General features: G+C 38.8%; 1 protein-coding gene across 9 annotated transcripts in view; it reads left to right on the forward strand.

Annotated features, from left to right (window-relative positions):
* Nucleotides 1-15,494, forward strand: part of RERE (arginine-glutamic acid dipeptide repeats) — a 1,074,498-nt gene that overhangs the window by 865,256 nt on the left and 193,748 nt on the right. For all 9 annotated transcript variants that reach the window (XM_053690444.1, XM_053690440.1, XM_053690438.1 and 6 more), the window contains 2 exons: nucleotides 1,846-1,970; nucleotides 2,209-2,308. In XM_053690444.1, coding sequence (XP_053546419.1) covers nucleotides 1,846-1,970; nucleotides 2,209-2,308 — 225 coding nt within the window. The remainder of the gene's footprint in view (nucleotides 1-1,845; nucleotides 1,971-2,208; nucleotides 2,309-15,494) is intronic.

A 15,494-nucleotide genomic window follows, 5' to 3' on the forward strand; every position in this document is an offset into this window, starting at 1 on the left:
AGTCAAAATTAAACTTTCATGATTCAGATAGAGCAAGCAATTTTAAGCAACTTTCTAATTTACTCCTATTATCAATTTTTCTTCATTTCTTTATTTGAAAAAGCAAGAATGTAAGCTTAGGAGCCGTACCCTTTTTGGTTTAGCACCTGGGTAGAGCTTGCTGATTGGTGACTACATTTAGTGCTGAACCAAAAATGGTCCGGCTCCTAAGCTTACAATCTTGCTTTTTCAAATAAAGATACCAAGAGAACGAAGAAAAATTGAAAATAGGAGTATATTAGAAAGTTGTTTAAAATGGCATGCTCTATCTGAATCATGAAAGTTTAATTTTGACAAGACTATCCCTTTAATCCTAGACTGCCATACACTGTTAACATTTCCCTTTTTATAGCACCATGGGGGGGGGGGGGGAGAGAAAAGCTTCAGACTTTTTCTGGACATTATACCATGTCTGATGTTTTTTGGAAAAAAATTCCAATAAATATTTTTAATTGAGCCATTTTGCGGTGCCTGCTTTTTCTGTGTGCTGGAATATTACTGTGCGGTTTGATCTGCCGCTACTACGGCACTCCTGGCTACTTAGAGGAGAGGAAGGGTTTTTGTTTGTTAGCCTTTCTTACACTTCCGGGATACGTAGCCGGAGACATTACACTAGAACAGTAATTTATACATTTTCTTGTTTATCACTCACCACTCTATTGAAACTACAGTGCTTACTGTAGGAGTTAAAACACTGCTAAATGCTTTTGAACCACTAACGTATGATTTGTATTACGTCCATAAGAAATTACAAAGGCTGGAAGCCGTTCCCTGTGAAGTACTCTCCATTCTTGCTGCTAATATTTGTGCAGATGACTAAAGGGCCTCCTGACCCAGATTAATATCTATTTAATGACAGAATTTACTCCCCCTGAGTCTGCTTTGCATCCATATAGTTAACATGGCAAAACTGGGGGCTTCTTGATAAAGAAATCTGAGGAATCTTTTTCCTTGTGTAGCATTGCTTTGAAGCACAGTGAAAAATGTATGGGGAATGAATATATTAGCAAATGAGAAGGTGCATTAAAGGGACATTAAACACTTTGAGATGGTAATATAAAATGATAAATCGTATATAATAAAACAACTCTGCAATATACTTTCATTATTTATTTTGTCCTCTGTAATTCCATTCTGATATTGTGAGCTTTTTAGTTCCTGTTAGAAATGGAAGTGCAGAACACTGTTAAATCCAGCACAACCATTGGCTGCACACTCTAGTGACCTATTTATAACTGACCCTAATTGGCCACAGCAGAGAAGGTAACACAAGTTACAACATGGCAGCTCCCAGTGTTTTATAGACACTAAAACTTTACACTTATTTTGTCACTTTTTAAACAACTAATGAAACTTTAAAAAAAATACATCTACATGTTAATCATGGACTAATTTTTTCTTTGAATGCATCATTCTATCTAGCATGTATTTAGTGTTTAATGTCCCTTTAAGGATTCGTCTTTTAAAGTGAAAGATTCTGATTTGAGACCTGAGCCAGCTGTGTATCGATTTTAGCAAGTCATTTATTAATTTTGTCACTGGACTACATAATGTATCGTGCAAGTTCACAAAGCTTAATTCTTGATGATATTTTTAAGAATTAGGCAAGAGTGTTCTGAACTGTTCAATGTGTGACATGTAGAATAGCCAAATATAATTAGGCGCTTTCACTCCAGATATGTGTTGAACTCTGTTCGATCAAAACATTATTGAATATCGGCATACACTGTAAACTCTTTGCAGAAATGGATTTTACAATTACGTGTTTATTCTTTAATGCTTTTGATATCATTTTGTTTTTTGCAGGCTAAACTTCCTGAATTGCAGCCATTCCCATCTCCCAATCGGGATGCTATCACGCAGCACGAAGAGCTTGTATGGATGCCTGGGGTTAATGACTGTGACCTGCTGATGTACTTGCGAGCAGCCAGGTGAGGCAAAAAAAAGGTCCCAGGGTTTCTTTAGTCTTTAACAGGGCTGTAAAAAAAAAATGAATAAAAAGGGAGAAGCACTCAATCAGGAAACTCCTCTTGGCATGCTGTGCAACAAGTTTATAAATGGGGTTTATTTTTATTTGTATTGTTTGTTAACTTTTTGTTTGATATCAAATCTTGCATTGTCATATGTTATATATATTTAATAATCAGTCTTCTATTTCTAATTTGGCAGGAGTATGGCTGCTTTTGCAGGAATGTGTGATGGAGGGTCTACCGAAGATGGCTGTGTTGCTGCTTCTCGAGATGATACTACACTCAATGCACTTAACACAGTAAGTTTGACACAGATATATATATATATATATATATATATTATTATTATTTTTGTCTCTACAAGATCCCAGTGAACTGGTAAGGTGGCAATTGTGTGTGTGAGTGGGTGTGTGTAAATATATATGTGTGTGTGTGTATACATATGTATGTGTGTGTGTGTATGTATGTGTATATATATATATATATATATATATATATATATATATATATATATATATATATATATATATATATATATAGTGTGTGTATGTATATGTTTGTGTGTATATATATATATGTGTGTGTGTGTATGTATGTATATATATATATATATATATATATATATATATATATATATATATATATATATATATATATATATATATATTGGCATCTAAAAAGGTGAGTGCACAAAAACACCTCTCATAGTGCAATATTATTTTAATAAAATATTACAAACATATGTAACACCTTTCCCTAACGTAATTTCTACTCACAACATGAGCCCTCAATCATATGAGGTAGGGAAGGACGTGTAGATAATAAAGTGTCCCCTCTGTGTCCACAGAAAAGCGTGTGTTGGTACCAACACAAGACCTTCAGTGAAACACGTAAGGCCACACCCACCTTACGTCACTTGTTGCACACACGCTGCTTAGCAGTACACGCTGTTCCAAAGTTTTTCAGCGTTTTCTTGGTCTTCATTCGTTGTCTTGGATGCAATCCACTGCCGTTCTCGGAGCCATTGGTTTATCTATTTGGTGCCTCCGGTCTTCAATAAAGAGCCTGGCTGGATTAAAGTCAAAGAAGGACTCCTTTCTACCAGGACGCTTTTCTGTGGACACTGGGGGGGGGGACACTTTTTTATCTACATGTCCTTCTTTACCTTTTATGATTGAGGGCTCATGTTGTGAGTAGGAATTACCTTAGGGTAAGGTGTTACATATGTTTGTAATATTTTATTAAAATAATTCTGCAGTATGAGAGGTGTTTTTGTGCGCTTATCTTTTTAGATGCCAACAGCTGTACCCTCATACTCGATCTGAACCTTGAGTCATTTCTGGATGAGCTGCCTTTAACCCTTCAGCGAGCAGAGAATTGTGGAGCCTTTTCTTCTTAAAATGATGACTTTTTTTTACTGTTTCTATATGTTTTATTATCCTGAGTTTAGTATGTTATAATCTTGAGACATTATAGAACTTCATTTGATTGCATTTCATCTGATTGCACTTTATATGCACACTATATAATCCATTAAGATTAAAGTAGCATTCTAGTAATAAGTATATAGTGACACTTAGTGACCCGTATCTATTTTTAGTGATTTATATCGCTTAGTGTGCTCAGCTTTTTCCTGTATTAGTGGGAACACCTTAGGTGTACTTATCTAATCAGATATATATATATATATATATATATATATATATATATATATATATATATATATATATATATATATATATATATAAATACTATAAGAAAAGAAATGGAACATCATAGTACATGTACCAAAAGAAAAATAGGGAATCAAGCACTCTTTTTGAATTTTATATGCAGTATTTATTAACCTCTAAAAATAGAGTAGTTGGTACACGTCCAATATATAGAAATACTCAATATTAAAATCACATATGGCACAAAGTTTTAAAAAATTCTATCCACATTGTGTTAACCTTATAACTGAAGTCACGTGACTTAGAACTTTACCCTGTATGTAGTATTAAACCGTATGTGTCAGTTTAAAGACATAATATTCAGCTTGATACACTTTCACCTCTCACTACATACCGCATAAGCTACACCCAGCTGCTCACAGAACCCTATTAAATTAAAGGGCCATATCTGGGCAGGTATAATAATAGGGATCTAATCTTAGGGATAAGATGTTAGGTGTAAACATCAGTGCATAAACGGTTTACCAATAGTGTTGTGTATTTCACAATTTTACCTTTCACTACATACCGCTAAAGTTACACCCAGCTGCTCACAGAACCCTGTGATTACAGGGCCAATTCTGGGCAGGTATAGTAAAAAAAAAAGGGGATCTAAACTTAGCGGTAAGATGTTAGGTATGCACATCAAATCATGGATTTATAAGTAAACGATATCATATGCAACAAAATGACCCCAATATGTTACAATATATACTTGTCAAGTTTTAATGGTGTCAAAGTTTTAGATAGCAACAATGTTTCATTCAATGGCAACCAGGTCTATTCCATTAGACACTCCACTATGCGGAATTGCCAGTTCATGTAATGATTTAGTATATTAAAGCACTTATCTGGATGAAATTGCAGACACTGTGATCCAGCTATAAGCTTCCTTTATGATATCCAAGTTAAATAATCCAAGTGGTGGTGCAGAGGGAAAGTTCCAGCCGTTTTATGGCATATAAAAAAGTCTTATTTTCTCTGGTGTCCTAAATAAACTTCTTTGTACTTTTTGCAGCATTTCCATTTCATCCCAGAGGCAGAACTTTTTTTCACTTTCTGCAATGAGATTGTTTTAGTGAAAAAATTGCTGCAGGTCATTTTTAAATAAAATTCAATTATAAATTAGGCAGTTACACTAAAGCACCAGTTCAAGTGTAATGTGTTAGTTAACTGGAGAATAAAGCAATATTTAAAGTTTTATAATATAGTGCAGTAGTTGAAAATTGCACTGTAAATTAGCTGCAGACATACTGCATTGCTTATACAAACGTTTTACATTCTGAAAAAAACAGCTTTGCAGACTGTGAAAGGCTAGGGGACGGTTTTGAAACGATCTCTGAGAGCCAGTCAATTAAAGCGCTACTGCATATTTGTCTGTTCACTTCAAACAGCACATTGCTCTGGAGGAACTGTGATAAGGAAAACTTACACAGTGCAGTCAGAGAACAGCTCTGTTTGAAGAGAACAGCCTAATGTGGAGCAGCGCTAAAAAGTTAAATCACTAACAGTTCCTGTTTGTGTTCTGTTCTTTCTGCAGACATACTGCATTTTCTGCGATGACATCTCAGATCACTGTATGTTCTGCCTTGGGGCATTTCATATGCCTGGGTAATGCTTACCAGGCTCCCTTCCCTCATTTCCTTTTACCTTTTTTTCCACCTTTTAAGGCTGGACATCACTAGGACGATAGGGGGAATGGTCATTTCTGTCCTCACCCCTTTGGGGAGTGTGCTTCTCACTAATAGCATTACCCTGGGATATGAGCCAAGATATAGAAATTGCTTATATTTGTTAATTTCTATTTTTTTGGGGAATGTTAGAGTCATTCATGGGTTAAACTAACTGTGCAAGTCCATCTGTCGCAGTAAACTGCCTGCTACCCTGTGAATGGTTTCATGCTCAGCCTGTGGCGCTCTCCATTTTCATGTATTTGTTTCCGTAAAGCTGCTTTGCTTGTGGTTAATTGGCTGATGATTCTAGGCAGTGATAGGGAGCTTGGGGAGATGTAGAGATGCAATTGATGAGCATTGTCATTTATTATGGAAATTCAATACTGTTTCCAGCCCTGCTATATATCTAGCCTGACATACTTGGGCTTCATTTCTGCAAATAAAGGAGCACCTGCTGACAATAGTCAGAGACTGGTTGAGTTGTTGTTTTTCCAGCAACATGGCACTGTTGTGGCTTATGTCGAATAATCAGAGATGCTAACATACTGTGGCCAGTAGTATAAATAAAATGTGTACAATAGAATGGCCCTTTAACCTGTGTCCTTGTATCGTGAAGGGAGTTGATGAGCACTCGCCAATTAGTAAGAGGAACCCATCTAAAAATAACAGCCATCTGCAGTGGAAGCTAGGGAAATCCAAGAGCTGTGGCACAGACATCCATCTTTGGAAAGACGCTTTTTTTTTTCCTAACAAAAGTAGCATCTTGTTTTCTGCAATGTAACATTAATTTAGTGCTGGAACGTTGATCTATTGCTATATTTAGTAGTCAGCATAAGAAATGCGTGATACATATATATATGGTGATTCTTTCATAACCTATTTTGTCATTCTTTGTCATTTTGTTTTTGAAATAATCTGACTCGAGCTTTAGTTATTTTAGGCATAATTAAAGGGACAGTAAAGTCAAAACTAAACTTTCATGAGTCAGATAGGGCATGCAATTTTAAACAACTTTCCAATTTACTTTTATCATCAAATTTGCTTTGTTCCCTTGGTGGTATTTTTGAAAAGCTAAACCTAGCTAGGCTCAAACTGATTTCTAAACAGTTGAAAACCGCCTCCTAGCTCAGAGCATTTTGAAAGTTTTTCACAGTTAGACTGTGCTAGTTCACATGTGTCACATAGATAACATTGTGCTCACTCCCGTGAAGTTATTTAGGAGTCTTCACTGATTGACTACACTGCATGTCTGTCAAAGGCACTTAGATAAGGAGGCTGCCTGCAAATGCTTAGATACAAGGTAATCACAGAGGTAAAAAGTGTATTAATATAACTGTGTTGGTTACGCAAAAACGGGGAATGGGTAATAAAGGGATTATCCATCTTTTTAAATAAGAAAATGTTTGGTGTAGACTGTCCCTTTAATACAGATGAAATAAATAGGGACATAAAACCCCCTTTTTTTCTTTCTTGATTCAGATAAAGCATCAAATTAAAAAAGGAAATACAATTACATCTTTTATCATATTTTCATGGTATTGGAAGCTATGTTAGAAGCACTATATGGCAGCAGTTTTGCTAGAATGCTGTTAATAATGTTATACGCTTTTGAGCACTAGATGGCAGCAGTGTATGTACCTGACAAGTGATACCGAGTGCAAATTCTACCTTAAATCCTGAAATATGTTTTTCTGATTTTATATTCCTTTTATTGTCTGGGCCAGGTAGGCCAGACCTCTCTATAAATAATTGACATTCATTTTTCCTGTGTATAATTCAAACACTATGTGTGGCTATTAAAAAATAATTGCTTTTTAAATCAGGGTGGAATTGATTTTGATCAAATCTATTTTAATCACAATTGAAATTACAAGTCACTAAGCCTCAGTTTAAATCATGTTTTTTTCGTAAAGGTTCATTTTTAGAATAACTTTTCAGATATTTTTCGTTATATCAAAAAAAATTTGCATAGGTTTATTAAACTAAAGAAAAATAATGATTACCTTAAAGGGACAGTCTAGTCAAAATTAAACTTTCATAATTCAGATAGGGCATGCAATTTTAAACAACTTTTCAATTTACTTTTATCATCAAATATGCTTTTTGCTTTGGTATTCTTTGTTGAAAGCTAAGTCTAGATAGGTTCATATAATAATTTCAAGGCCCTTGAAGTCAGCCTCTGCATTTTGACAGTTTTTCACAGCTAGACAGCGCTAGTTCAAATCATAACCTTGTGCTCACGCCCTTGGAGTTACTTATGAGTCGGCACTGATTAGCTAAAATGCAAGTCTGTCAAAAGAACTGAGATAAGGCAGCAGTCTGCAAAGGCTTAGATACAAGGTAATCACAGAGGTAAAAAGTATATTAATATAACAGTGTTAGTTATGTAAAACTGTGGAATGGGTAATAAAGGGATTATCTATCTTTATCAATAACAATTCTGGAATATACTGTCCCTTTAATGGTAACTATTACATTTTCTTTCATGTAATTAGCAAGAGTCCATGAGCTAGTGACGTATGGGATATACATTCCTACCAGGAGGGGCAAAGTTTCCCAAACCTCAAAATGCCTATAAATACACCCCTCACCACACCCACAATTCAGTTTTACAAACTTTGCCTCCGATGGAGGTGGTGAAGTAAGTTTGTGCTAGATTCTACGTTGATATGCGCTCCGCAGCAAGTTGGAGCCCGGTTTTCCTCTCAGCGTGCAGTGAATGTCAGAGGGATGTGAGAAGAGTATTGCCTATTAGAATACAGTGATCTCCTTCTACGGGGTCTATTTCATAGGTTCTCTGTTATCGGTCGTAGAGATTCATCTCTTACCTCCTTTTTCAGATCGACGATATACTCTTATATATACCATTACCTCTGCTGATTCTCGTTTCAGTACTGGTTTGGCTATCTGCTATATGTAGATGAGTGTCCTGGGGTAAGTAAGTCTTATTTTCTGTGACACTCCAAGCTATGGTTGGGCACTTTGTTTATAAAGTTCTAAATATATGTATTCAAACATTTATTTGCCTTGACTCAGAATGTTCAACTTTCCTTATTTTCAGACAGTCAGTTTCATATTTGGGATAATGCATTTTTTGATTTATTCATTTTTTCTTACCTTCAAAAATTTGACTCTTCCCGGTGGGCTATTAGGCTCGCGGGGGCTGAAAATGCCTCTTTTTTATTACGTCATTTTTGGCGCGGACTTTTTTTGGCGCAAAATTCTATTTCCGTTTCCGGCGTCATACGTGTCGCCGGAAGTTACGTCATTTTTTGACGTTATTTCGCGCCAAAAATGTCGGCGTTCCGGATATGGCGTCATTTTGGCGCCAAAAGCATTTAGGCGCCAAATAATATGGGCGTCGCTTTAGTCTCCTCAATTATTTAAGTCTCATTTTTTATTGCTTCTGGTTGCTAGAGGCTTGTTCTTGGCATTTTTTCCCATTCCTGAAACTGTCATTTAAGGAATTTGATCAATTTTGCTTTATATATATGTTGTTTTTTCTCTTACATATTGCAAGATGTCTCACGTTGCATCTGAGTCAGAAGATACTACAGGAAAATCGCTGTCAAGTACTGAATCTACCAAAGCTAAGTGCATCTGCTGTAAACTTTTGGTAGCCATTTCTCCAGCTGTTGTTTGTATTGATTGTCATGACAAACTTGTTAAAGCAGATAATATTTCCTTTAGTAAAGTACCATTGCCTGTTGCAGTTCCTTCAACATCTAAGGTGCAGAATGTTCCTGATAATATAAGAGATTTTGTTTCTGAATCCATAAAGAAGGCTATGTCTGTTATTTCTCCTTCTAGTAAACGTAAAAAATCTTTTAAAACTTCTCTCCCTACAGATGAATTTTTAAATGAACATCATCATTCTGATTCTGATGACTCCTCTGGTTCAGAGGATTCTGTCTCTGAGGTTGATGCTGATAAATCTTCATATTTATTTAAAATGGAATTTATTCGTTCTTTACTTAAAGAAGTACTAATTGCTTTAGAAATAGAGGATTCTGGTCCTCCTGATACTAATTCTAAACGTTTGGATAAGGTATTTAAAGCTCCTGTGGTTATTCCAGAAGTTTTTCCTGTTCCTAATGCTATTTCTGCAGTAATTTCCAAAGAATGGGATAAATTGGGTAATTCATTTACTCCTTCTAAACGTTTTAAGCATTTATATCCTGTGCCGTCTGACAGATTGGAATTTTGGGACAAAATCCCTAAAGTTGATGGGGCTATTTCTACCCTTGCTAAACGTACTACTATTCCTACGTCAGATGGTACTTCGTTTAAGGATCCTCTAGATAGGAAAATTGAGTCCTTTCTAAGAAAAGCTTATCTGTGTTCAGGTAATCTTCTTAGACCTGCTATATCTTTGGCTGATGTTGCTGCAGCTTCAACTTTTTGGTTGGAAACTTTAGCGCAACAAGTAACACATCGTGATTCTCATGATATTATTATTCTTCTACAGCATGCTAATAATTTTATCTGTGATGCCATTTTTGATATTATCAGAGTTGATGTCAGGTTTATGTCTCTAGCTATTTTAGCTAGAAGAGCTTTATGGCTTAAAACTTGGAATGCTGATATGGCTTCTAAATCAACTTTACTTTCTATTTCTTTCCAGGGTAACAAATTATTTGGTTCTCAGTTGGATTCCATCATTTCAACTGTTACTGGTGGGAAAGGAACTTTTTTACCACAGGATAAAAAATCTAAAGGTAAAAGTAGAGCTAATAATCGTTTTCGTTCCTTTCGTTTCAACAAAGAACAAAAGCCTGATCCTTCATCCTCAGGAGCAGTTTCAGTTTGGAAACCATCTCCAGTCTGGAATAAATCCAAGCCAGCTAGAAAGGCAAAGCCTGCTTCTAAGTCCACATGAAGGTGCGGCCCTCATTCCAGCTCAGCTGGTAGGGGGCAGGTTACGTTTTTTCAAAGAAATTTGGATCAATTCTGTTCACAATCTTTGGATTCAGAACATTGTTTCGGAAGGGTACAGGATTGGTTTCAAGATGAGACCTCCTGCAAAGAGATTTTTCCTTTCCCGTGTCCCAGTAAATCCAGTAAAAGCTCAAGCATTTCTGAAATGTGTTTCAGATCTAGAGTTGACTGGAGTAATTATGCCAGTTCCAGTTCTGGAACAGGGGATGGGGTTTTATTCAAATCTCTTCATTGTACCAAAGAAGGAGAACTCCTTCAGACCAGTTCTGGATCTAAAAATATTGAATCGTTATGTACGAATACCAACGTTCAAATTGGTAACTGTAAGGACTATCTTGCCTTTTGTTCAGCAAGGGAATTATATGTCCACAATAGATTTACAGGATGCATATCTGCATATTCCGATTCATCCAGATCATTATCAGTTCCTGAGATTCTCTTTTCTGGACAAGCATTACCAGTTTGTGGCTCTGCCGTTTGGCCTAGCGACAGCTCCAAGAATTTTTTCAAAGGTTCTCGGTGCCCTTCTGTCTGTAATCAGAGAACAGGGTATTGTGGTATTTCCTTATTTGGACGATATCTTGGTACTTGCTCAGTCTTTACATTTAGCAGAATCTCATACGAATCGACTTGTGTTGTTTCTTCAAGATCATGGTTGGAGGATCAATTTACCAAAAAGTTCTTTGATTCCTCAGACAAGGGTAACCTTTCTGGGTTTCCAGATGGATTCAGTGTCCATGACTCTGTCTTTAACAGACAAGAGACGTCTAAAATTGATTGCAGCTTGTCGAAACCTTCAGTCACAATCATTCCCTTCGGTAGCCTTATGCATGGAAATTCTAGGTCTTATGACTGCTGCATCGGACGCGATCCCCTTTGCTCGTTTTCACATGCGACCTCTTCAGCTCTGTATGCTGAAGCAATGGTGCAAGGATTACACGAAGATATCTCAAACAATATCTTTAAAACCGATTGTTCGACACTCTCTAACATGGTGGACAGATCACCATCGTTTAATTCAGGGGGCTTCTTTTGTGCTTCCGACCTGGACTGTAATTTCAACAGATGCAAGTCTCTCGGGTTGGGGAGCTGTGTGGGGATCTCTGACAGCACAAGGAGTTTGGGAATCTCAGGAGGTGAGATTTCCGATCAATATTTTGGAACTCCGTGCAATTTTCAGAGCTCTTCAGTTTTGGCCTCTTCTGAAGAGAGAATCGTTCATTTGTTTTCAGACAGACAATGTCACAACTGTGGCATACATCAATCATCAAGGAGGGACTCACAGTCCTCTGGCTATGAAAGAAGTATCTCGAATTTTGGTTTGGGCGGAATCCAGCTCCTGTCTAATCTCTGCGGTTCATATCCCAGGTATAGACAATTGGGAAGCGGATTATCTCAGTCGCCAAACGTTGCATCCGGGCGAATGGTCTCTTCACCCAGAGGTATTTCTTCAGATTGTTCAAATGTGGGAACTTCCAGAAATAGATCTGATGGCGTCCCATCTAAACAAGAAACTTCCCAGGTATCTGTCCAGATCCCGGGATCCTCAGGCGGAGGCAGTGGATGCATTATCACTTCCTTGGAAGTATCATCCTGCCTATATCTTTCCGCCTCTAGTTCTTCTTCCAAGAGTAATCTCCAAGATTCTGAAGGAATGCTCGTTTGTTCTGCTGGTAGCTCCGGCATGGCCTCACAGGTTTTGGTATGCGGATCTTGTCCGGATGGCCTCCTGCCAACCGTGGACTCTTCCGTTACGACCAGACCTTCTGTCACAAGGTCCCTTTTTCCATCAGGATCTGAAATCCTTAAATTTAAAGGTATGGAGATTGAACGCTTGATTCTTGGTCAAAGAGGTTTCTCTGACTCTGTCATTACTACTATGTTACAGGCTCGTAAATCTGTATCTCGAGAGATATATTATAGAGTCTGGAAGACTTATATTTCTTGGTGTCTTTCTCATCATTTTTCTTGGCATTCTTTTAGAATACCGAGAATTTTACAGTTTCTTCAGGATGGTTTAGATAAGGGTTTGTCCGCAAGTTCTTTGAAAGGACAAATCTCTGCTCTTTCAGTTCTTTTTCATAGAAAGATTGCTATTCTTCCTGATATTCATTGTTTTGTACAAGCTTTGGTACGTATAAAACCTGTCATTAAGTCAATTTCTCCTCCTTGGAGTTTGAATTTGGTTCTGGGAGCTCTTCAAGCTTCTCCGTTTGAACCTATGCATTCATTGGACATTAAATTCCTTTCTTGGAAAGTTTTGTTCCTTTTGGCCATCTCTTCTGCTAGAAGAGTTTCTGAATTATCTGCTCTTTCTCCAACATAGGTGTGTCCGGTCCACGGCGTCATCCTTACTTGTGGGATATTCTCTTCCCCAACAGGAAATGGCAAAGAGCCCAGCAAAGCTGGTCACATGATCCCTCCTAGGCTCCGCCTACCCCAGTCATTCTCTTTGCCGTTGTACAGGCAACATCTCCACGGAGATGGCTTAGAGTTTTTTAGTGTTTAACTGTCAAAAACATTTTAGCCAAAATGAACACTTATCAGCGTAAGCGCGACTGCTCTGTTTTAGATACTGAAGAGCATGACGACGCTGATAATAATATTTCTGAAGGGCCCCTAACCCAGTCTGATGGGGCCAGGGAGGTTTTGTCTGAGGGAGAAATTACTGATTCAGGGAACATTTCTCAACAAGCTGAACCTGATGTGATTGCATTTAAATTTAAGTTGGAACATCTCCGCATTCTGCTTAAGGAGGTATTATCCACTCTGGATGATTGTGACAAGTTGGTCATCCCAGAGAAACTATGTAAAATGGACAAGTTCCTAGAGGTGCCGGGGCTCCCAGAAGCTTTTCCTATACCCAAGCGGGTGGCGGACATTGTTAATAAAGAATGGGAAAGGCCCGGTATTCCTTTCGTCCCTCCCCCCATATTTAAAAAATTGTTTCCTATGGTCGACCCCAGAAAGGACTTATGGCAGACAGTCCCCAAGGTCGAGGGAGCGGTTTCCACTTTAAACAAACGCACCACTATACCCATAGAGGATAGTTGTGCTTTCAAAGATCCTATGGATAAAAAATTAGAAGGTTTGCTTAAAAAGATGTTTGTTCAGCAGGGTTACCTTCTACAACCAATTTCATGCATTGTCCCTGTCGCTACAGCCGCATGTTTCTGGTTCGATGAGCTGATAAAGGCGGTCGATAGTGATTCTCCTCCTTTTGAGGAGATTATGGACAGAATCAATGCTCTCAAATTGGCTAATTCTTTCACCCTAGACGCCACTTTACAATTGGCTAGGTTAGCGGCTAAGAATTCTGGGTTTGCTATTGTGGCGCGCAGAGCGCTTTGGTTGAAATCTTGGTCGGCTGATGCGTCTTCCAAGAACAAGCTACTTAACATTCCTTTCAAGGGGAAAACGCTGTTTGGCCCTGACTTGAAAGAGATTATCTCTGATATCACTGGGGGTAAGGGCCACGCCCTTCCTCAGGATCGGCCTTTCAAGGCAAAAAATAAACCTAATTTTCGTCCCTTTCGTAGAAACGGACCAGCCCAAAGTGCTACGTCCTCTAAGCAAGAGGGTAATTCTTCTCAAGCCAAGCCAGCTTGGAGACCAATGCAAGGCTGGAACAAGGGAAAGCAGGCCAAGAAACCTGCCACTGCTACCAAGACAGCATGAAATGTTGGCCCCCGATCCGGGACCGGATCTGGTGGGGGGCAGACTCTCTCTCTTCGCTCAGGCTTGGGCAAGAGATGTTCTGGATCCTTGGGCGCTAGAAATAGTCTCCGAAGGTTATCTTCTGGAATTCAAGGGACTTCCCCCAAGGGGGAGGTTCCACAGGTCTCAGTTGTCTTCAGACCACATAAAAAGACAGGCATTCTTACATTGTGTAGAAGACCTGTTAAAAATGGGAGTGATTCATCCTGTTCTATTAAGAGAACAAGGGATGGGGTTCTACTCCAATCTGTTTATAGTTCCCAAGAAAGAGGGAACGTTCAGACCAATCTTAGATCTCAAGATCTTAAACAAGTTTCTCAAGGTTCCATCGTTCAAGATGGAAACCATTCGAACAATTCTTCCTTCCATCCAGGAAGGTCAATTCATGACCACGGTGGATTTAAAGGATGCGTATCTACATATTCCTATCCACAAGGAACATCATCGGTTCCTGAGGTTCGCATTCCTGGACAAACATTACCAGTTCGTGGCGCTTCCTTTCGGATTAGCCACTGCTCCAAGGATTTTCACAAAGGTACTAGGGTCCCTTCTAGCTGTGCTAAGACCAAGGGGCATTGCTGTAGTACCTTACTTGGACGACATTCTGATTCAAGCGTCGTCCCTTCCTCAAGCAAAGGCTCACACGGACATTGTCCTGGCCTTTCTCAGATCTCACGGATGGAAAGTGAACGTGGAAAAGAGTTCTCTATCTCCGTCAACAAGGGTTCCCTTCTTGGGAACCATAATAGACTCCTTAGAAATGAGGATTTTTCTGACAGAGGCCAGAAAAACAAAACTTCTAGACTCTTGTCGGATACTTCATTCCGTTCCTCTTCCTTCCATAGCTCAGTGCATGGAAGTGATAGGTTTGATGGTAGCGGCAATGGACATAGTTCCTTTTGCACGCATTCATCTAAGACCATTACAACTGTGCATGCTCAGTCAATGGAATGGGGACTATACAGACTTGTCTCCGAAGATACAAGTAAATCAGAGGACCAGAGACTCACTCCGTTGGTGGCTGTCCCTGGACAACCTGTCACGAGGGATGACATTCCGCAGACCAGAGTGGGTCATTGTCACGACCGACGCCAGTCTGATGGGCTGGGGCGCGGTCTGGGGATCCCTGAAAGCTCAGGGTCTTTGGTCTCGGGAAGAATCTCTTCTACCGATAAATATTCTGGAACTGAGAGCGATATTCAATGCTCTCAAGGCTTGGCCTCAGCTAGCGAGGGCCAAGTTCATACGGTTTCAATCAGACAACATGACAACTGTTGCGTACATCAACCATCAGGGGGGAACAAGGAGTTCCCTGGCGATGGAAGAAGTGACCAAAATCATTCTATGGGCGGAGTTTCACTCCTGCCACCTGTCTGCTATCCACATCCCAGGAGTGGAAAATTGGGAAGCGGATTTTCTGAGTCGTCAGACATTGCATCCGGGGG

Source organism: Bombina bombina, chromosome 8 (genome assembly GCF_027579735.1).
Source record: "Bombina bombina isolate aBomBom1 chromosome 8, aBomBom1.pri, whole genome shotgun sequence".
Lineage (NCBI taxonomy): Eukaryota > Metazoa > Chordata > Amphibia > Anura > Bombinatoridae > Bombina > Bombina bombina.